The 22019-nt window shown below is 51.0% G+C and overlaps 1 protein-coding gene across 1 annotated transcript in view; it reads left to right on the top strand.

Annotated features, from left to right (window-relative positions):
* Nucleotides 1–22019, top strand: part of COL27A1 (collagen type XXVII alpha 1 chain) — a 1047548-nt gene that overhangs the window by 917697 nt on the left and 107832 nt on the right. Inside the window, exon 49 of the mRNA XM_086924958.1 lies at nt 19043–19078. Coding sequence (XP_086781084.1) covers nt 19043–19078 — 36 coding nt within the window. The remainder of the gene's footprint in view (nt 1–19042; nt 19079–22019) is intronic.

Genomic DNA, 22019 nt, shown 5'->3' with positions numbered 1-22019 from the left:
TCCCTGAATATTGTTTTCATAGCTGATTTTAAGTGCACTAGCTTTAACCCCAGTTCGACCGTATTGGGGGAGCCTGAATATAAAGCGTCAGCCAATAGTTGTTCTTGCGATAGAATATTAGTAGTCAGCATTTTATTTGTTTTCCGGCGCTCGGAATTCTGTCTAAAGACAAATGGTTGGGTGAACCCTTATACTGGCCTTACAAGCATCCCATACTGTATTGCATGAAGTGGAATTGAGATTAATTTTGATCAATTCTGTGAGATGTGACTTAAGCTGAGAGATGAACACTGTGTCTGATAATAAGTGTCTAGGAAAGGAAAACATCCTCGGGCCCTGATGGATTTGTGGAGTATTAAACGTGAGCAGAATAGGCTTATGGTCTGAAGTGACCCGTGGACATATCTCATGGAGCTAGTGTTCAATATACTGTCAGTCGCCCAGGCCATATCAATGCGAGAGCATAGTTTATGAGGCACAGAATAAAAGGTATACCCAGCAATATTGGGATGGATACTTAACCAGATATCCCTAATATTATGAATGCGGCCTATTTCTAAAATGGCGGCACGTGATTTGCGCATACGATGAAAAGCGCCGTGCCTGGTAGTATCTCGCTCGTAGTCCATTATACAATTAAAATCTCCCATAATAAGAAGTTCCCCTTCCCAATCCAAAAGTTCCATATTTAGTCGATCGAAAACAATGGAATCATCTGAGTTTGGCCCATAAACCACACAGAATACATATTTGCAATTTTCAATAGACAATTGCACAATAGCCCATCTGCCACCTTTATCTAAAGCGGTTTTAAGAATTTCTGCTCTAAGTCGTCTATCTTTGAGAATAGCAACCCTTCTAATTGAAGCATTTAATGCAGAACAAATTGTTACATCGTAGCCAAGTTGCCCCAGTAACTCTCTTATTCTTGCTTTAAGGCCCACAACATTCCAGGCTAAACACCTTAACCGAAACATTAAAAAATATATATATAATCTTTACCATTCTGCTAAAAAAAACAAATAATTATCTCTCTCATGTCAATTTCAGCCAATCTCCTTCTCCTGTTGCTTTTTTCAAAAATGTTACCCCCCTCAGGTCTGTTCTTCCAATGGAACTCTCACAGCTCCAAGGTCAGGTCTTCCAATGTATGTGTGTTCTTATATATGTATGTATGTGTGTTCTTATATAGCGCTCGACTTACCCTTGGGCATCTCGGCGCTTGCATTGGGAACCCGTCCTATCTTTTCCCTGTGAGATAACCCGTACTGGGCGTCCCCAAGGTGAAAGCCAGGCATCCCGCCGCGGGGGGGCCGTAGTGGAGATTAAGCAAGCTACTGCCCAGAGTTGCAGAGTGTGGCCCCGTGATTCGAGTAGGCACCGAAGTGAGAATTATCGAGTCCGTGGACACTTGGGCTCAGACCCTGCCGCATCGGGAATTGAACCCTGGTCCCGGGTCTGACCTCTGCTTCAGGGTATGCCTCCTCTAACCAGTGAGCCACACTTCTCCACAATGGAACTCTCACAGCTCTACTGTCAGTTCTTCGATGGGAACTCTCACAGCTCCAAGGTCAGGTCTTCCAATGGAACTCTCACAGCTCCAAGGTCAGGTCTTCCATTGGAACTCTCACAGCTCCAAGGTCAGTGGTCTTCTAAGGGAACTCTAACAGCTCCACGGTCAGGTCTTCCAATGGAACTCTCACAGCTCCAAGGTCAGGTCTTCCAATGGAACTCTCACAGCTTCAAGGTCAGGTCTTCCAGGGGAACTCTCACAGCTCCAAGGTCAGGTCTTCCAATGGAACTCTCACAGCTCCAAGGTCAGGAACTCCCACAGCTCCAAGGTCAGGTCTTCCATTGGAACTCTCACAGCTCCAAGGTCAGTGGTCTTCTAAGGGAACTCTAACAGCACCAAGGTCAGGTCTTCCAATGGAACTCTCACAGCTCCAAGGTCAGGTCTTCCAATGGAACTCTCACAGCTCCAAGGTCAGGAACTCTCACAGCTCCAAGGTCAGGTCTTCCATGGGAACTCTCACAACTCCAATGTCATGTCTTCCAATGGAACTCTCAGAGCTCCAAGGTCAGGAACTCTCACAGCTCCAAGGTCAGGTCTTCCACGGGAACTCTCACGGCTCAACTGTCAGGTCTTCCATGGGAACTTCCACAGCTCCATGGTCAGGGGTCTTCTATGGGAACTCTCACAGCTCCAAGGTCAGGAACTCTCACAGCTCCAAGGTCAGGTCTTCCATGGGAGCTTTCCCAGCTCCACGGTCAGGCATTCCATGGGAACTCTCACAGCTCCAAGATCAGGTCTTCCAATGGAACCCTTACAGCTCCAATGTATGGTCTTCCAATGGAACTCTCACAGCTCCAAGGTCAGGAACTCTCACAGCTCCAAAATCAGGTCCTCCAATGGAACTCTAACAGCTTCAAGGTCAGGTCTTCCAATGGAACTCTCACAGCTCCAAGGTCAGGAACTCTCACAGCTCCAAGGTCAGGTCTTCCAATGGAACTCTCACAGCTCCAAGGTCAGGAACTCTCACAGCTCCAAGGTCAGGTCTTCCATGGGAACTCTCACAGCTCCAATGTCATGTCTTCCAATGGAACTCTCAGAGCTCCAAGGTCAGGAACTCTCACAGCTCCAAGGTCAGGTCTTCCACAGGAACTCTCACAGCTCAACTGTCAGGTCTTCCATGGGAACTTCCACAGCTCCATGGTCAGGGGTCTTCTATGGGAACTCTCACAGCTCCAAGGTCAGGAACTCTCACAGCTCCAAGGTCAGGTCTTCCATGGGAGCTTTCCCAGCTCCACGGTCAGGCATTCCATGGGAACTCTCACAGCTCCAAGATCAGGTCTTCCAATGGAACTCTTACAGCTCCAATGTATGGTCTTCCAATGGAACTCTCACAGCTCCAAGGTCAGGAACTCTCACAGCTCCAAAATCAGGTCCTCCAATGGAACTCTAACAGCTCCAAGGTCAGGTCTTCCAGGGGAACTCTCACAGCTTCAAGGTCAGTTCTTCCATGGGAACTCTCACAGCTCCAAGGTCAGGTCTTCCAATGGAACTCTCACAGCTCAAAGGTCAGGAACTCTCACAGCTCCAAGGTCAGGTCTTCCATGGGAACTCTCACAGCTCCAATGTCATGTCTTCCAATGGAACTCTCAGAGCTCCAAGGTCAGGAACTCTCACAGCTCCAAGGTCAGGTCTTCCACGGGAACTCTCACAGCTCAACTGTCAGGTCTTCCATGGGAACTTCCACAGCTCCATGGTCAGGGGTCTTCTATGGGAACTCTCACAGCTCCAAGGTCAGGAACTCTCACAGCTCCAAGGTCAAGTCTTCCATGGGAGCTTTCCCAGCTCCACGGTCAGGCATTCCATGGGAACTCTCACAGCTCCAAGATCAGGTCTTCCAATGGAACTCTTACAGCTCCAATGTATGGTCTTCCAATGGAACTCTCACAGCTCCAAGGTCAGGAACTCTCACAGCTCCAAATTCAGGTCCTCCAATGGAACTCTAACAGCTCCAAGGTCAGGTCTTCCAGGGGAACTTTCACAGCTTCAAGGTCAGGTCTTCCAGGGGAACTCTCTCAGCTCCAAGGTCTGTTCTTCCAATGGAACTCTCACAGCTCCAAAGTCAGGAACTCTCACAGCTCCAAGGTCAAGAACTCTCACAGCTCCAAGGTCAGGTCTTCCATCAGGATTCTCACAGCTCCAAGGTCTGTTCTTCCAATGGAACTCTCACAGCTCCAAGGTCAGGTCTTCCAATGTATGTGTGTTCTTATATATGTATGTATGTGTGTTCTTATATAGCGCTCGACTTACCCTTGGGCATCTCGGCGCTTGCATTGGGAACCCGTCCTATCTTTTCCCTGTGAGATAACCCGTACTGGGCGTCCCCAAGGTGAAAGCCAGGCATCCCGCCGCGGGGGGGCCGTAGTGGAGATTAAGCAAGCTACTGCCCAGAGTTGCAGAGTGTGGCCCCGTGATTCGAGTAGGCACCGAAGTGAGAATTATCGAGTCCGTGGACACTTGGGCTCAGACCCTGCCGCATCGGGAATTGAACCCTGGTCCCGGGTCTGACCTCTGCTTCAGGGTATGCCTCCTCTAACCAGTGAGCCACACTTCTCCACAATGGAACTCTCACAGCTCTACTGTCAGTTCTTCGATGGGAACTCTCACAGCTCCAAGGTCAGGTCTTCCAATGGAACTCTCACAGCTCCAAGGTCAGGTCTTCCATTGGAACTCTCACAGCTCCAAGGTCAGTGGTCTTCTAAGGGAACTTTAACAGCTCCAAGGTCAGGTCTTCCAATGGAACTCTCACAGCTCCAAGGTCAGGTCTTCCAATGGAACTCTCACAGCTTCAAGGTCAGGTCTTCCAGGGGAACTCTCACAGCTCCAAGGTCAGGTCTTCCAATGGAACTCTCACAGCTCCAAGGTCAGGAACTCCCACAGCTCCAAGGTCAGGTCTTCCATTGGAACTCTCACAGCTCCAAGGTCAGTGGTCTTCTAAGGGAACTCTAACAGCACCAAGGTCAGGTCTTCCAATGGAACTCTCACAGCTCCAAGGTCAGGTCTTCCAATGGAACTCTCACAGCTCCAAGGTCAGGAACTCTCACAGCTCCAAGGTCAGGTCTTCCATGGGAACTCTCACAGCTCCAATGTCATGTCTTCCAATGGAACTCTCAGAGCTCCAAGGTCAGGAACTCTCACAGCTCCAAGGTCAGGTCTTCCACGGGAACTCTCACGGCTCAACTGTCAGGTCTTCCATGGGAACTTCCACAGCTCCATGGTCAGGGGTCTTCTATGGGAACTCTCACAGCTCCAAGGTCAGGAACTCTCACAGCTCCAAGGTCAGGTCTTCCATGGGAGCTTTCCCAGCTCCACGGTCAGGCATTCCATGGGAACTCTCACAGCTCCAAGATCAGGTCTTCCAATGGAACCCTTACAGCTCCAATGTATGGTCTTCCAATGGAACTCTCACAGCTCCAAGGTCAGGAACTCTCACAGCTCCAAAATCAGGTCCTCCAATGGAACTCTAACAGCTCCAAGGTCAGGTCTTCCAGGGGAACTCTCACAGCTTCAAGGTCAGTTCTTCCATGGGAACTCTCACAGCTCCAAGGTCAGGTCTTCCAATGGAACTCTCACAGCTCCAAGGTCAGGAACTCTCACAGCTCCAAGGTCAGGTCTTCCATGGGAACTCTCACAGCTTCAAGGTCAGTTCTTCCATGGGAACTCTCACAGCTCCAAGGTCAGGTCTTCCAATGGAACTCTCACAGCTCCAAGGTCAGGTCTTCCAATGGAACTCTCACAGCTCCAAGGTCAGGAACTCCCACAGCTCCAAGGTCAGGTCTTCCATTGGAACTCTCACAGCTCCAAGGTCAGTGGTCTTCTAAGGGAACTCTAACAGCACCAAGGTCAGGTCTTCCAATGGAACTCTCACAGCTCCAAGGTCAGGTCTTCCAATGGAACTCTCACAGCTTCAAGGTCAGGTCTTCCAGGGGAACTCTCACAGCTCCAAGGTCAGGTCTTCCAATGGAACTCTCACAGCTCCAAGGTCAGGAACTCCCACAGCACCAAGGTCAGGTCTTCCAATGGAACTCTAACAGCACCAAGGTCAGGTCTTCCAATGGAACTCTCACAGCTCCAAGGTCAGGTCTTCCAATGGAACTCTCACAGCTCCAAGGTCAGGAACTCTCACAGCTCCAAGGTCAGGTCTTCCAATGGAACTCTCACAGCTCCAAGGTCAGGAACTCTCACAGCTCCAAGGTCAGGTCTTCCAATGGAACTCTCACAGCTCCAAGGTCAGGAACTCTCACAGCTCCAAGGTCAGGTCTTCCATGGGAACTCTCACAGCTCCAATGTCAGGTCTTCCAATGGAACTCTCACAGCTCAAAGGTCAGGAACTCTCACAGCTCCAAGGTCAGGTCTTCCATGGGAACTCTCACAGCTCCAATGTCATGTCTTCCAATGGAACTCTCAGAGCTCCAAGGTCAGGAACTCTCACAGCTCCAAGGTCAGGTCTTCCACGGGAACTCTCACAGCTCAACTGTCAGGTCTTCCATGGGAACTTCCACAGCTCCATGGTCAGGGGTCTTCTATGGGAACTCTCACAGCTCCAAGGTCAGGAACTCTCACAGCTCCAAGGTCTAGTCTTCCATGAGAGCTTTCCCAGCTCCACGGTCAGGCATTCCATGGGAACTCTCACAGCTCCAAGATCAGGTCTTCCAATGGAACTCTTACAGCTCCAATGTATGGTCTTCCAATGGAACTCTCACAGCTCCAAGGTCAGGAACTCTCACAGCTCCAAAATCAGGTCCTCCAATGGAACTCTAACAGCTCCAAGGTCAGGTCTTCCCGGGGAACTCTCACAGCTTCAAGGTCAGGTCTTCCAGGGGAACTCTCACAGCTCTACTGTCAGTTCTTCGATGGGAACTCCCACAGCTCCAAGGTCAGGTCTTCCAATGGAACTCTCACAGCTCCAAGATCAGGAACTCCCACAGCTCCAAGGTCAGGTCTTCCATTGGAACTCTCACAGCTCCAAGGTCAGTGGTCTTCTAAGGGAACTCTAACAGCACCAAGGTCAGGTCTTCCAATGGAACTCTCACAGCTCCAAGGTCAGGTCTTCCAATGGAACTCTCACAGCTTCAAGGTCAGGTCTTCCAGGGGAACTCTCACAGCTCCAAGGTCAGGTCTTCCAATGGAACTCTCACAGCTCCAAGGTCAGGAACTCCCACAGCTCCAAGGTCAGGTCTTCCATTGGAACTCTCACAGCTCCAAGGTCAGTGGTCTTCTAAGGGAACTCTAACAGCACCAAGGTCAGGTCTTCCAATGGAACTCTCACAGCTCCAAGGTCAGGTCTTCCAATGGAACTCTCACAGCTCCAAGGTCAGGAACTCTCACAGCTCCAAGGTCAGGTCTTCCATGGGAACTCTCACAGCTCCAATGTCATGTCTTCCAATGGAACTCTCAGAGCTCCAAGGTCAGGAACTCTCACAGATCCAAGGTCAGGTCTTCCACGGGAACTCTCACGGCTCAACTGTCAGGTCTTCCATGGGAACTTCCACAGCTCCATGGTCAGGGGTCTTCTATGGGAACTCTCACAGCTCCAAGGTCAGGAACTCTCACAGCTCCAAGGTCAGGTCTTCCATGGGAGCTTTCCCAGCTCCACGGTCAGGCATTCCATGGGAACTCTCACAGCTCCAAGATCAGGTCTTCCAATGGAACCCTTACAGCTCCAATGTATGGTATTCCAATGGAACTCTCACAGCTCCAAGGTAAGGAACTCTCACAGCTCCAAAATCAGGTCCTCCAATGGAACTCTAACAGCTCCAAGGTCAGGTCTTCCAGGGGAACTCTCACAGCTTCAAGGTCAGTTCTTCCATGGGAACTCTCACAGCTCCAAGGTCAGGTCTTCCAATGGAACTCTCACAGCCCCAAGGTCAGGAACTCCCACAGCTCCAAGGTCAGGTCTTCCATTGGAACTCTCACAGCTCCAAGGTCAGTGGTCTTCCAATGGAACTCTCACAGCTCCAAGGTCAGGTCTTCCAATGGAACTCTCACAGCTTCAAGGTCAGGTCTTCCAGGGGAACTCTCACAGCTCCAAGGTCAGGTCTTCCAATGGAACTCTCACAGCTCCAAGGTCAGGAACTCCCACAGCACCAAGGTCAGGTCTTCCAATGGAACTCTAACAGCACCAAGGTCAGGTCTTCCAATGGAACTCTCACAGCTCCAAGGTCAGGTCTTCCAATGGAACTCTCACAGCTCCAAGGTCAGGAACTCTCACAGCTCCAAGGTCAGGTCTTCCAATGGAACTCTCACAGCTCCAAGGTCAGGAACTCTCACAGCTCCAAGGTCAGGTCTTCCATGGGAACTCTCACAGCTCCAATGTCATGTCTTCCAATGGAACTCTCAGAGCTCCAAGGTCAGGAACTCTCACAGCTCCAAGGTCAGGTCTTCCACAGGAACTCTCACAGCTCAACTGTCAGGTCTTCCATGGGAACTTCCACAGCTCCATGGTCAGGGGTCTTCTATGGGAACTCTCACAGCTCCAAGGTCAGGAACTCTCACAGCTCCAAGGTCAGGTCTTCCATGGGAGCTTTCCCAGCTCCACGGTCAGGCATTCCATGGGAACTCTCACAGCTCCAAGATCAGGTCTTCCAATGGAACTCTTACAGCTCCAATGTATGGTCTTCCAATGGAACTCTCACAGCTTCAAGGTCAGGAACTCTCACAGCTCCAAAATCAGGTCCTCCAATGGAACTCTAACAGCTCCAAGGTCAGGTCTTCCAGGGGAACTCTCACAGCTTCAAGGTCAGTTCTTCCATGGGAACTCTCACAGCTCCAAGGTCAGGTCTTCCAATGGAACTCTCACAGCTCAAAGGTCAGGAACTCTCACAGCTCCAAGGTCAGGTCTTCCATGGGAACTCTCACAGCTCCAATGTCATGTCTTCCAATGGAACTCTCAGAGCTCCAAGGTCAGGAACTCTCACAGCTCCAAGGTCAGGTCTTCCACGGGAACTCTCACAGCTCAACTGTCAGGTCTTCCATGGGAACTTCCACAGCTCCATGGTCAGGGGTCTTCTATGGGAACTCTCACAGCTCCAAGGTCAGGAACTCTCACAGCTCCAAGGTCAAGTCTTACATGGGAGCTTTCCCAGCTCCACGGTCAGGCATTCCATGGGAACTCTCACAGCTCCAAGATCAGGTCTTCCAATGGAACTCTTACAGCTCCAATGTATGGTCTTCCAATGGAACTCTCACAGCTCCAAGGTCAGGAACTCTCACAGCTCCAAAATCAGGTCCTCCAATGGAACTCTAACAGCTCCAAGGTCAGGTCTTCCAGGGGAACTTTCACAGCTTCAAGGTCAGGTCTTCCAGGGGAACTCTCTCAGCTCCAAGGTCTGTTCTTCCAATGGAACTCTCACAGCTCCAAAGTCAGGAACTCTCACAGCTCCAAGGTCAAGAACTCTCACAGCTCCAAGGTCAGGTCTTCCATCAGGATTCTCACAGCTCCAAGGTCTGTTCTTCCAATGGAACTCTCACAGCTCCAAGGTCAGGTCTTCCAATGGAACTCTTACAGCTTCAAGGTCAGGAACTCTCACAGCTCCACGGTCAGGTATTTCATGGGAACTCTCACAGCTCCAAGGTCAGGTCTTCCAATGGAACTCTCACAGCTCCAACTTCAGGCAGCCTCAGGGAGAGAACAATTCACTTCTCCAAGGTGAGGTGGATTCCACCTGCTCCTTGTACACTTTCCTCCCAGCTTCCAGCGAATGCATCACCTAAAAAGTAGCTGCAACCTCCAGTGCCCTCACATTGCACATATCTAATGAGTAGAAATATCTGAGAGGGAGTATCAGGCACTTCTTTTGGGGCAAAGTGTCTGGAAGGGGCTGTGTGAGGCGCATCCGTTGGGATGAGGTGTCTCTGATGGATACTTCTAACTGCAGATTCCTCACTTTATGAACGCACCAGGCTCCAGACTGGATCCAGAGAATTATCTTCAACAATTGCTTCTCACGCTGGTAGGTGGCATCGTGCTGCTCTGCGTCATATCCTTCCTGCCCCGATGTAATGTCAGGGTCGCTACCTTTGCCTGCTGATGTCTGTTCCTTTATTTCTGTGCCTTCCAGCATGGATCCTGGGCTCCTTCCGTCAATTCTGTCGGTGTGACGGACCAAATTTGCAAAGTTTTGCCAGTGTGCAAGGAACATGTCCCCCCTAAGACAAGAGGGTTGAAACCTTGCAAGCACTGCCACAACAAATGTCAGGGATGGGTGCTCAAGCGGTCTGTCCAGGTGTTTAGGATCCTCACACGACTTGGCGTTGTGCGACAACTGCGCTTAGATGAATCAGAAAACCACCCTGGACCCCAAAGCCAAGCTCTACATCACGGAGCATCACTGAAAGGCTCTGCCCCACTCGAAGTCGAGACCAGAGGTACATTCGTGTTTCCAAGGTTGATCCCACTAACGCTCTTCTTCCAGGTGGAAGCCATCAGGTAAGTCAAAGAAGAAGAAACACAAGGAGATGAGGTACAGCCCCTCTCATTCCTGCGGCCCCATCACAAGGAGTTCCTCAGCCCCCGGTTTAACTCCAAGTCACGGTCTCAGCCTCCTACCTCGGACCCGATCCTGGCTTTGATTCCGATTCATTCTGAGTTTCCAGGTCCATTGGCGTCACTGCAGCAGGTCCAGGCCCTCAAAGAGCACATGCAGCAGAACTTCAGTACTCAACCAGACCCCTGTGGCCCTGAGGGGCCTCCAGTCAGTCGACCTCTGGTGGATCTGCCCCGACGTGCACCGTGCCTCTTGGTCCTAGCCCAGAGTCAGCACCGACCCCAGGGCTGATGCCTACCTGACACCCTCTATAAGCTGCCGGGACTTGAGCATCGCTGCCGGCAGCGATGCCACCAATGTCGGAGGAGAGCCAGTAGTCCTTTGAGACTCAGCAGCAAATCTGCTGTAAACTTGGCCGACATTACATCCCACTCGACCCTTAGCTTGTTCCGATCCGGGTTCTCTGCCTCTCAATTATAGGTTTCCTGAAAAAGACAATGACGCTGATGATACTTCTCAATCAGACAGTGACAAAAATCTCTTTTTGGACCTACAAGAGTCTCTTGCGACTTCACTTGACACTGGTCTCCCCTCTCCTAGTGCTGTCCACTCAGCGGAAGAGTCCGCCTCCTCTGCTATGGACTTGCGAAGAGCAGCAGAGGGTTTAGACCTACAACTACAGACTATGGGCGTCAAAATAAACATCCTGACTGAAGTCCTGCAGCCAGGAGAGACCTCACGGGCACGCCTCCTGCCTTTTAATAAGTTTTCAAGGACACAGACAGCTGAGGAATGCCAGGATTTTATAGCCAAATAGCCAGGCAGCGTAGGCGTGCACAATTAAGACTTGCAGCCTCCAAATCCTGAGAGCCTGGTAGCCAGGCCTCCACCAGCACGCTCAACCCTACTCTTAACAGTAGACCGAGAGTCGGAAAGCATGGAGGCATTTGGCAAACGCATGTTATTCTCAGCCAACCTCGCCCTCAAGCTGGTGAATTCAAGCCGCCTCCTAGGACGATACTCGCTTGCGTTGTGGGACATAGTAGCCAACATCTTGACAACAGTCCCAGACGAACTTCAGACCAGCATACAATAAATAATACAGGATGGTCATGACAACGCAAAATACGTCATCTGCTCTGGTCTGGACGCCACTGACTGCATGCTTCGACTCGCCCCACTGGATTTTCCAGCGATAACCAACAATCCCTAATGGACACGCCGTTCGATGGAATCCCTATCTTTGGAGATAGGGCAGACTCGACCCTGGAGCACTTCAAGGAGAAAAAAGCAACAGTGCACTTCCGGGGGCTGGCGCCTCCTACTGGCCATTCTCCTAACAATGACTCCCCTTTCTAGGCTATGACAGAGGACCCCAGCATAGGCCACACCAGATCTCCTGGGCAGAGGTTGGGGATCCAGCTGCTAAGGGCCCGTGGACTGCCGAATCCCCTAACCCAGAGCCAAAAAAAACCACTGTAAGTTGCCCTCGACTGCACAAAGTCACCTGGTAGGAGAATGGATCTCCTTTTATCTCCGACGGAGGCAGAGCATCAGATCCAACAGATGGGTGCTCCAAATTGTTCACAACGTATACATCCTCCCCAGCCCTCCAAATATGCCTCCTACCTTACAACGACTGGTCCATTCTGCAAGGGGAGGTTCAGGCTCTCTTGGACAAGGGAGCCATAGAGAGGTAGCCGGTATCAGAAATCAAGAATCGTTGTTATTCAGGATACTTCCTGGTGCCGAATAAAGACGGAGGCCTCTGCTCGATCCTCGCCCTCTGAACTTCTTTCTCGGGAAGGACAAGTTCAAAATGCTTTCTCTGGCCCAAGGTTTGTCTGTCTGGATCCAGGAGACTGGATCATGGCGTTGAGCCTGTCTGTCCAACAGCTGTGTACCTACTTCTTCCAGGATAAGCTCGTGCTCAGACCTAAAACCTCATTCCTCTTGAGAGTTGTAACACCTTTCCTCATGGGTCTGTGCATTCTTGATTCCGCCTGATCCATCTAAAGAAGTAGAAATACCTCATCGCCTGGATCCACAGAGAGCTCTTGGCTTTTATATTGATCGTACCAAGGACCCTTGCTGCGGGTTTCTCTGGGGCAAAGATGGATAAAGGTGTGCAGAAGTCAACCATTTCTAGATGGATTGTCCTGTGCATAAAAACCGCCTCCAGAAGGCATACAGGCTCATTCTACTACCGCTGCGCTGAGCACGGCGTGCAGCTTTTTGGAGATCTGCCAGGCTGCGACATGGGCATCAGTTCACACGTTCACAAACCACTACTGTTGAAGTACCTGTTCCACTTTCTAATGTATAGCACCCTTCGTTGAGGCTGGAGAGGCCTCCCTTAGCGGTGACCTACATATATGTAAAAGGAAGGTTTGGGCTTTGGCTTTACCTTAAATGGCAAAGTCGAGTTAGCAGTTTAAAAACTGGCCTTGCCATGTTTTTACCTTGCTCCGCTCAGGGTGCTTGAACATCCTGCGCATGCTATGAAAGATCTTCCGGTGGATCCCCACCGAGACCAGGAAGACGGTCACCCAGGCCCTCGTCACCAGCCGCCTGGACTACGGCAACTCCCTCTACGCCGGAACCACCGCCAAACTCCAGAAGAGGCTCCAGCGGATCCAGAACGCCTCAGCACGACTCATCCCGGACATCCCCCGTCGCAACCACATCTCCGGACACCTGAGAGATCTGCATTGGCTCCCGGTCAACAAGAGAATCACCTCCCGTCTCCTCACCCACGCACACAAAGCCCTACACAACCAAAGCCCAGGATACCTCAACAGCCGCCTCAACTTCTACGCTCCCAAACGCCAGCTTCGATCGACCGGCCATGCCCTCGCCGCCGTCCCCTGCATCCGAAGAGCCACCACAGGGGGAAGGTCCTTCTCCTACCTCGCCGTCAAGACTTGGAACTCCCTCCCGACCCACCTCCGCCTGACCCAGGACCACCTCGCCTTCAGGAAGCAGCTCAAGACCTGGCTGTTCGAGCAGTAGGGGAACCCCCTCCCCTAGCGCCTTGAGACCCTCCGGGTGAGTAGTGCGCTTTATAAATGCCTTGATTGATTGATTGAGGGTGGCACAGCAAGTGCTGTGGTCCCAGGAGGACACTCTCGCGTAGAGGCCCTAGGTACCCCGGTACCATGTAGTAAGTACAAGTAAGTTAGGCTGTGCCAATTAGGGACAAGTCAGTTAAACATGCACACATGCTCTGAGTCCAGTTTAGCGGGTCTCGGGCCTTCCAGAGCGTTTACACCAGTGCCTAGAAGTCAAAATGGGGGCAAAAAGTGGGGGATGAACCTGCGAAAAGCCTGTTTCCTTACACCACATGACGTGCATGTGATGTTTAGGCTGAAACATGCTTTCAAAGCCGGTTGTTTGGGGGATTTGATGAACCTGATGGTTATCAGGAAGTGTTGACTCTCAGACAGCTGAAGGTGACCCCTACCTTCAGGAAAGTCTTCTGACACGGAATGATTCCCCAAAAGATCTTCCCACAAAAAACACTACAGGAAGGAGAACTCGTCCTCTTCCTTGAGGAAACAGTCCTGTTCCTGAGACGATTCGTGCCTCGAATCCATACCCCAGACTCGTTCTTGTCGTCAGGAACGATCCAACACTGAAAAGGCCGAGTTCCCAGCTCCATTGACTGACCCTGCGAGGGTCGTGGCCTGCTGGCCGGCAATGCTGGACCTTTTCAGAATGGCTCCTCTGGCCACTCCCCCCAGGATGAGCGTAATCGTGTGGGCGTGGTGACTCCAATAGGACCCCACCGCCCCCCCATGACCTCCTGATGCTGCGCCTCCTGGAGCTCCAGTCCCTGCGCTTCGGAAGAAGTCGAAGCCTGTCCAGGCGCTGTCCTATGCTCATCCAGAGGCTCCCTTGATGCTGACCCTGTCCTTGGAGCCCACCTCAATGCTGCCTTCAAAGTCCTCCGCAAGGACCTGTGTGACCAAGGAGAAAGTAAAGACATGCTCAATGACGAAGCCTTGGTGGAACCCCATCCTAGGCTCAGAGATCCGCCCAGCTCTGTCTCTGACGACCTCACAGCCCCGGATCAGGATTGAAGCTGCGAAGCAGACAACGAGCCAGAGACCGGAAGCTTCTTCCCTACTGGCTTGAATCTGGACTTACAAAATGTGAATGGCTTGCATACGTCACGAGAAGAAGACGTCCCCTACCATTCTGACCCTCCTCGTTCACCTACAGTTCCCAAAGTGGCTTCGCCCTCGACTGACGGAGACCTTGGAGCCCCCTCTCCTCAGTGGTGGAACCTTGGGAGAGGGGTCTTAGGCAGATCACAGAGGTACAATCAGGTTTAGGATAAGTCCGAGAGTGCAAGTCGGGGATATAAGGACAGAGGTATCAGATAAGACAGAGTAGTCAATTGGAGAGAGCCGAAGGGTTTATTACATTTGTTTATTAGTAAAAAAATATTTTTCATTTATTTACTTTTTCTACAGTGGGATTAGAGTAATAAATATATAGATACATAACTATATCGAAAGGTATACATGTATATGGAAAATATTAGATATAAAGTTGTATTGTGTAGTTCCATATGTACATGTATGGATAAATAGTTAGAAACTTCGACTTTAAAGTGTTGCTGCACATGATGCTAATTTCTTATGTATAATTAAAAAAAATGCGATTTGTTTATTTGATAATATATTTTCCAAATATTTCTTCAGTTAAGCACTTATAGACGCGATTGTTATGATCATATTTACACATTTTGATACATAAAATAAAAATAAAGCAGAGGCCCATAAGAATATAATCAAATAACGTATATGTAAACTGTGCAGTGACCTATATACATGTAGAGCATAAAATAATATATTTGAACCATAAGTAATATATATATATATATATATATATATATATATATACTTGTTAAGCAGACCTATCAGAATATCTATATACTTTTAAACCATAAGTAGTATATATATTTGTACTAAGAAATGCACATATCTAACTACATACTTATTATCAAATTAACTGCTTATATTAACAGGCATGTACGGTAAATTTGTGTTTGAGTATGGTGATTATGCAGTAGAGAGCCAACTCTTGAGTGGTCCTCTGAAGATAGGGTTTTTTTCGTGGATCTTATCTTTGGGGGTGACAAGTTCCGCAGTTTGGCTGCTTGAACAGAGAAGGATGTGTCACCCATGGGTTTTTTCTTGTTTGGTGGGATTTTGAGGTAAGGTGCCAATCTTGAGCGAAGGTTCCTTTGTTGTATGTATTTGGTGATTAAATTCCTACTGAAAGTGGTCTTGTTCCATGTATCGCTTTGTGGTGATACAAAGCAGCTTGAACGTGGATCTTCTGGTAACCGGTAACCAATGTAGGGTCCCCAAGGCAGGGGAGATGTGGGTTTGTGGCTTTACATGTAGGAGTAGTTTCAGAATCTGTTGTAGTCTTTTCATAGTTGATAAAGATGATCCGTGGTAGAAGGCATTGGCGTCATCAAGTTTGAACAGAACAAGCGCGATGGTGTCTTGAACCTTGTGTGGAAATCCCAGGTGGGGGAAGATGCGTCGCAGAGTTTTCATGGTAACGAAGCTTGATCTTGCTAACTTATCCACTTGAGCATTCATCGATAGCTCGGAGTCCATGGTCATTCCGAGGTTTTTTACTTCCTTGGATACATTAGGAGGTGGGCCAAGATCCTTTGGCCAGGCCCAGAGTGGCTCATAATTTGTCCAGTCGCCACATGTGAGTATTTCAGTTTTGGCAGCTTGCAATTATTGATGGCTCCATGTCTCCGAGACAATTGAAAATTGGCGAGTTTCCAATGTCTTTGGGGCATTGCAGTTGAAGGAGTATTTGCGTGTCGTATGCATAGTTTTGGTACTTGAAGTGAAATTGATTGATCAGTGCAGGTAATGACTTCATGTAGATGTTGAAAAGCTTGGGCGCGGTGATAGAGCCTTGAGGGACCCCAGCTTTTGTGGAGTACGGCTTGGTTAAGAAAAAGGGGTGTATAGATGACATTTGTTCTGTTTTGAAGAAAGGATGTGATCCCGTCGAGAGCAGTCCCTTCTAAGCTGGCTTCGTGGAGTCTTTGGATCAGAAAGTTATGATCAACTGTGTTGAAGGCGCCCAGAGGTCCAAGAGGAGTAGCGCAGCAGCCTCCTTGCGGTCAGCTGTGTTCTTACGGTCATCCCAGATGGCAACAAGGGCAGATTCTGTGCCTCTTCCTGGATGGAATCCCGTTTCGAAGTCTGAAATATGGCGTTATCTTTAGTGAATTGTGATCTCTGGGCGAACGCTGCTCTTTCTATCAGTTTTCCCAGGAAAGGTCCATTTGTAATTAGTCTCTAGTTGTCGGGGTCAGGTGGGTCCAGGGTTATTGCCTTTAATTTTAGGCAAATGTTTACCTTTAGTAAGTTTTCTGGAAAGACTCCTGTAGTTAAATCATTATTGATAATTCTTCTTGCTGATGGGGCAGCCGAGGTAGTTTAAAGAATGTTCTTGAAGATTTGCGGTGGACAAGGGTCAGAGGGGCAGCTCGCTGGCCTGCTTGCTTGGACAAGATCCTTAAATTCAGTTTCTGATAGTTGTTTGAAGGAATGCAGAAGCTGGGTTAGTCTCCTCCTGGAGGGGATTGTTGGAAATGGTTGAGTGCTGGTGGTTTACCTTTGCTTTAAATAGGAGTCCAACATGCCTGCTTTGGTTGTGTATTGGTTTGCCAGTCTTTGAGTAAATTCTTGAGAAATAGGATGAGTTCCTTCTGTGTATTTAGGTTTATGAAATTCAGTGAGAATGTTTTCAAATTCTTTATGCAATTTGTTGTTTTACATTTTTTAGTTCTGTATTTATCCAGGGTGCTTTTTTTTGTGTCTTGTTTTGTCGTTTTAGTGGTGTTAAGCTATCAAAAGCTTCCAGGAGACACTGAGAGGTTTTGAATGGAATGTATTGTGTATAAAGATATGTGTTGGGTGTTAGTTGTGTTTCTAAGTATTCAACATAAAGTTTGTTCCATGGTGTATTTGTGGTTGTGTGTAAGGTGTCCTCAGGTGTGGTTATTTGTGGTGATTTGTGTTGGAAAGTTACCTGATGGTAGTCTGACCATGTTTTGGATGCTTTTTAACAGATCATGGAGTGTGGTTTGTACTTTGCGTACACCGTGGTTCGATCCATCCGCATGGGCGTCATGCTGAGCCTCCACGCTTAGATGTGTTCTACTCATTTCTCAGGAGATGTTGAGGCAACCCTCAAGGGCATGCCGTTGAAGGCAGGCAGTTGTTCAGGGAAAAGACCCGCTCCTCCATGCAACTCTTTGAGATGAACGGCTCATGTGCTGGGCCGAGCATCTCCGTTGAGACACTTACACCAGCACCGCAGGACCTTTCGAGGCTGTCAGCCGCGGCCCGTGCAGGTAACAGCGGTGGGGACGCGTATGGGGAGATTCGGAGGGATGATGCAGAGGGAAAATTAAATAAATAATACATTTTCCCTCGGCGTCGTACCTCGGAATCCCCCCTTACACGGCCCCACCACTGTTACCTGCACGGACCGCGGCTGGAGGTTATTCCAGGACAGTACCTTCCCAGCAAAGGCTACCTTCTCAGCTGATCCAGATTCCCCCAACAAAGGTACCCTCTTTTCTGCGCAGGGGTGGATCCAGGGGACCTCTGCTGGCTCTGCTGTCCTCCAAAGCTTGGCCTTCACAATGAAGGCCTGAGTGTCCACCTCACGCCTGCACAGAGGTCAACCGCTACAGGTGGCGCGCTGAACACGGCTTCCACAAAGGATCTCCCCCTCTTCATAGGCTTGTGGATATTCCGGAGATGATTCTGAGATTCCTAACTCAGACACTGGTTCTGCCTGTGTTATGTCTGCCTCATTTCTTGCCACATGGTGGACGAGGGCAGCTTGGCCTCATGCATCCGGTGGCGGCTGGTGGGGGCGCAGTAGAAGCTGCATGGCAGCATTGGACTGCTACCTCTGGGGGAAAGTTTTCTGGACTTATACTGACACCTGAAAGGAGGTTCATAAGGTGAGGAATCTGTGAAAAGACTTTGCATCAACCAGAAATATTGTTACCAATGGCACTAGTGAGGGAGACCTGGGGGGCTGCGTGATAAGGAGGTTATTGCCAGAAAAGATGCCCCCTCTGCCAGTGGCAGGACGGGGGCGTCGCTGCAGTGTGGAGGAGCCCAGGGCACCTGGGAGCTCAGAGACCCGAAGGGCAGAGCGGACGGGGGGTCCCTGGACACCTTGGAGCTCAGCTCAGAGACCCGAAGGGCAGAGCGGACTTGGGGGTCCCTGGGAGCTCAGAGACCCGAAGGGCAGAGCGGACATGGGGGTCCCTGGGAGCTCAGAGACCCGAAGGGCAGAGCGGACCGAGGGGTTCCTGGGAGCTCAGAGACCCGAAGGGCAGAGCGGACGTGGGGGTCCCTGGGAGGTCAGAGACCCGAAGGGCAGAGCGGACCGAGGGGTTCCTGGGAGCTCAGAGACCCGAAGGGCAGAGCGGACGGGGGGTCCCTGGGAGCTCAGGGGCCCGAAGCACAGAGAGGACGGGGTGGGGTGCCTGAAGGACAGAGCGGACGGGGGGAGTGACCGAAGGGCAGAGCGGACGGGGGGCCAAAAGGGAAGAGCGGACGGGGGTCCCTGGGCACCTGGGAGCTCAGCTCAGAGACCCGAAGGGCAGAGCGGACGTGGGGGTCCCTGGGAGCTTAGAGAGCCGAAGGGCAGAGCGGACCAAGGGGTTCCTGGGAGCTCAGAGACCCGAAGGGCAGAGCGGATGGGGGGTCCCTGGGAGCTATGGGGCCCGAAGGACAGAGCGGACGGGGGGAGTGACCGAAGGGCAGAGCGGACGGGGGTCCCTGGGCACCTGGGAGCTCAGAGAGCGGACAGGCCCTGAAAGGGACACATATGCCACAAGCCTACCTCACAGGCTTGTTTGTCGCAAAGGCTGCTCGTCTCTGCACTCACCAATCTCTCTCATATATTTCAGGGCCCAAAAGGAGACAAAGGGAGCCATGGAGAGACGGTGAGTTCACCTTTCACTTCTGAGAGCTGCAGGTATTGAAGAAATGACTATGTTTTTTGCATGAAATGTATTAAAATCGGTACAGACAAATCAGTAGTAAAAACAGATACAAGCAGAATCTTTGGGCCTGTTGCGACGGGTCTTGTGTTAGTCGAGCCAAATGTGGTAGTGGAGAAAAAACAGATTACTATTTAGGACTCCTTACATAGAAATCTGCAAGTGTATTGTTTTATGGTAGATGAAACATGGTATTTGAAAAGATCAAAGTGTCACAGAAACAATGCTGAGTCGATCCAACAATGAGGGTTTAATTTAGGGGCCTCTGGGTGCAGACCCTGCAGTTCTAGCATCATGCGATCGCTGAGGAGGCCGGGCTTAAGGAAGGGTACCTCCTTAAAACCGATCTCACAAGGGAGCTGCTCGTCAGGTCTTTTAGGTGTTACTTGTGTGAAAGCTGCACCTCCATGCGTCGCGGCACCTCCATGCGTCTCTGCACCTCCATGTGTCCCTACACCTCCACGTGTCCCTGCAACTCCATGAGTCGCTGCACCTCCATGCGTCCCTGCACCTCCATGCATCCCTGCACTTCCATGGGTCCATGCACTTCCATGCGTCCCTGCACCTCCATGCATCCCTGCACTTCCACAGGTCCCTGCACCTCCATGCGTCGCTGCACCTCCATGCGTCCCTGCACCTCCATGCGTCCGTGCACCTTCATGCATCCTCAGGCCTTCATGCGTCCCCACACCTCCACACGTCCCGCACCTCAACGCGTCCCCGCACCTCCACGCGTCCCTCCACGCGTCCCTGCACCTCCACGTGTCCCTGCACCTCTACGTGTCTCTAAACCCCGCCACGCGTCCCGCACCTCCATGCGTCGCTGCACCGCCACGTGTCCCTGCACCTTCACATGTCCCTGCACCTCCATGCGCCCGCACCTTCATGCCTCCCTGCACCCTTATATGTCCCGCACCTCCACGGGTCCGTGCATGTTAGAAATGGGGTTACCAATTCTACAGGGGGTAGCATGGAGCAGAGCGGGCAGGTCAAACTTCAGAGGACATGTGTAAAGCATCCACGCAGTATCCACAGACAACGCACCAGAAACACCACAAAAGAGACACAACACCGCTTCTGGTTGGAAAAAGAATAAGTGTTGTATTATCTCCAACCTGCAAAGGTAAAACACAATAACAGCAGTAATCACAATGGGGCGCCAACTGGCGCCAGAGCAAAGTATACCAGGGGGATTATGTACAAGGAAAAATGGGAGAAGTAAGAAAAAGGATTAAGGAAGTCCATTAGTGTCCAGTTGAAATGAAAAGAATGTCAGGAAATGCATGAAACACTGGGTCAATATTGCAGGGCAAACACAGGCATTAATCCTCGGCAGCAGGCATTAAGCTTAACATAACACATTAGGTATGACAACCCAGCATCCCTTGCATCAGCATCCCCTGCGAAAAGAACCTCACGCACCTAGCATCAACACCTGGCTTAGGGCGGAGCGAGCCTAAATTATGGGGCAGGAAACACCTACCAGGGGGCATGAAACCTTTAGCAGGATATTCAGCCTACAATATACATTAGGCGCAAGAGCGCATCATGCCTGAACAGGTAACATGAAAACACTAGGCCCGGGACCTGCATGGCCTGTAATCTCCTCTCCCCCTTCCTCTAGCTGGGGGGGGGGGCTCACAAAATCAACCAGAGTTAACAGGGCCCAGCTACAGTTCTCCCGGGGAGGGGCGGCCGTGAAAAGTAACAGCGCTATTCAGGATTGGGTACCAGGGCCACAGGTGAGCCAGTAGCGCTTCAAAGGGGCACAGCGCTTCCACAATAAACAGTTCTCCGGGGCCCCAAAGTGCTTCCAGGCGGCACAGCGCTTTGGAGGCTCAGTCCTCCGGATACAGCGCTTAGAGTACACAGCAGCGCTCACAGCGCTTGGGCCAGCAGCAGTTCCCAGGGCAATACAGCGCTTAACACACAGCTTCAAGAATGTGGCGCTTAGGGGGTAGACAGCTTCTCAAGCCCCAGCGCTTATAGGCTCAATGCTCCTTGCAGTCCCAGGCAGTATAGCGCTTGACAGGGGCACAACAGGCAGAAACTCTCCCGGCCCACAGCTCCTTGAGGGCACAATCTTCCTCACACAGCGCTGTAGGATCATGCAACACAGCGCTTACCAGGTACAGCGCTCCCAGATTATAGCGCTTACCAGGCAATCAGCAGGGCAGTCTTGGTCACATCGCTCTGGGGACAGAAGCAGTCTCCTGCAGGCCAGCGCTTCCAGGCATACAGCAAAAGGGGGGGTGGACAGTCCCAGCAGCAAGCCCCAGGGTAAAACTCCTCACCTCCTGAGGGGTCCAGTCAACGACACTCCTTCCTTTGTAGGCGCTTCTTGGCGCAGCGCTTGCGTGGTGCGAGGTCCCAACAGCTTCAGGGACCTAGGGGGGCCCTCCTTCTTCAGGAGCCCGAGGGACAGAGCAGTAGGCACTACTAGGCCAGGTCAGCAGGTAGTGGGGGCATCATCAAAGCAGGGTGGTAGGCTTTCACCATCCCCACTGCAGCGTTGCCCTCCTCCCACAAGGCAGCCTGAACTCCTGAAGTGGGGCTTCACAAGCCCTGGGGACAGTACGGGGGTCCTGGATGGGTGCAGGGCCCAGCACACAGGCCCAAGTGGCGGTATCCCCTGGCAGCAGGACCCCTCACATTCCTGTCCCAGCTCTGTCTTTGCACATCACATCTCTACTGCTCTCCCTATACCAGAAAGGCTGGAAGCTTCTACAAGGTCCCTCCAAATGCTGGGATTGCTGGGTACCAGACAACTAGAGCGCTAACCCACCTCAGACAGGCAAACTAGTTCTAACTGGCTCAGGGGAGGAGTAGAGCACCCTGGGTGCCAGTCTTTCCCTCCAAATGCAGGGGTGGCTGGGTACCTAAC

This window comes from Lissotriton vulgaris, chromosome 5, assembly GCF_964263255.1.
Source record: "Lissotriton vulgaris chromosome 5, aLisVul1.2, whole genome shotgun sequence".
Taxonomy (NCBI): domain Eukaryota; kingdom Metazoa; phylum Chordata; class Amphibia; order Caudata; family Salamandridae; genus Lissotriton; species Lissotriton vulgaris.
The sequence above is the reverse complement of the archived record's forward strand: the minus strand, read 5'-3'. Positions and strand labels throughout refer to the sequence as shown.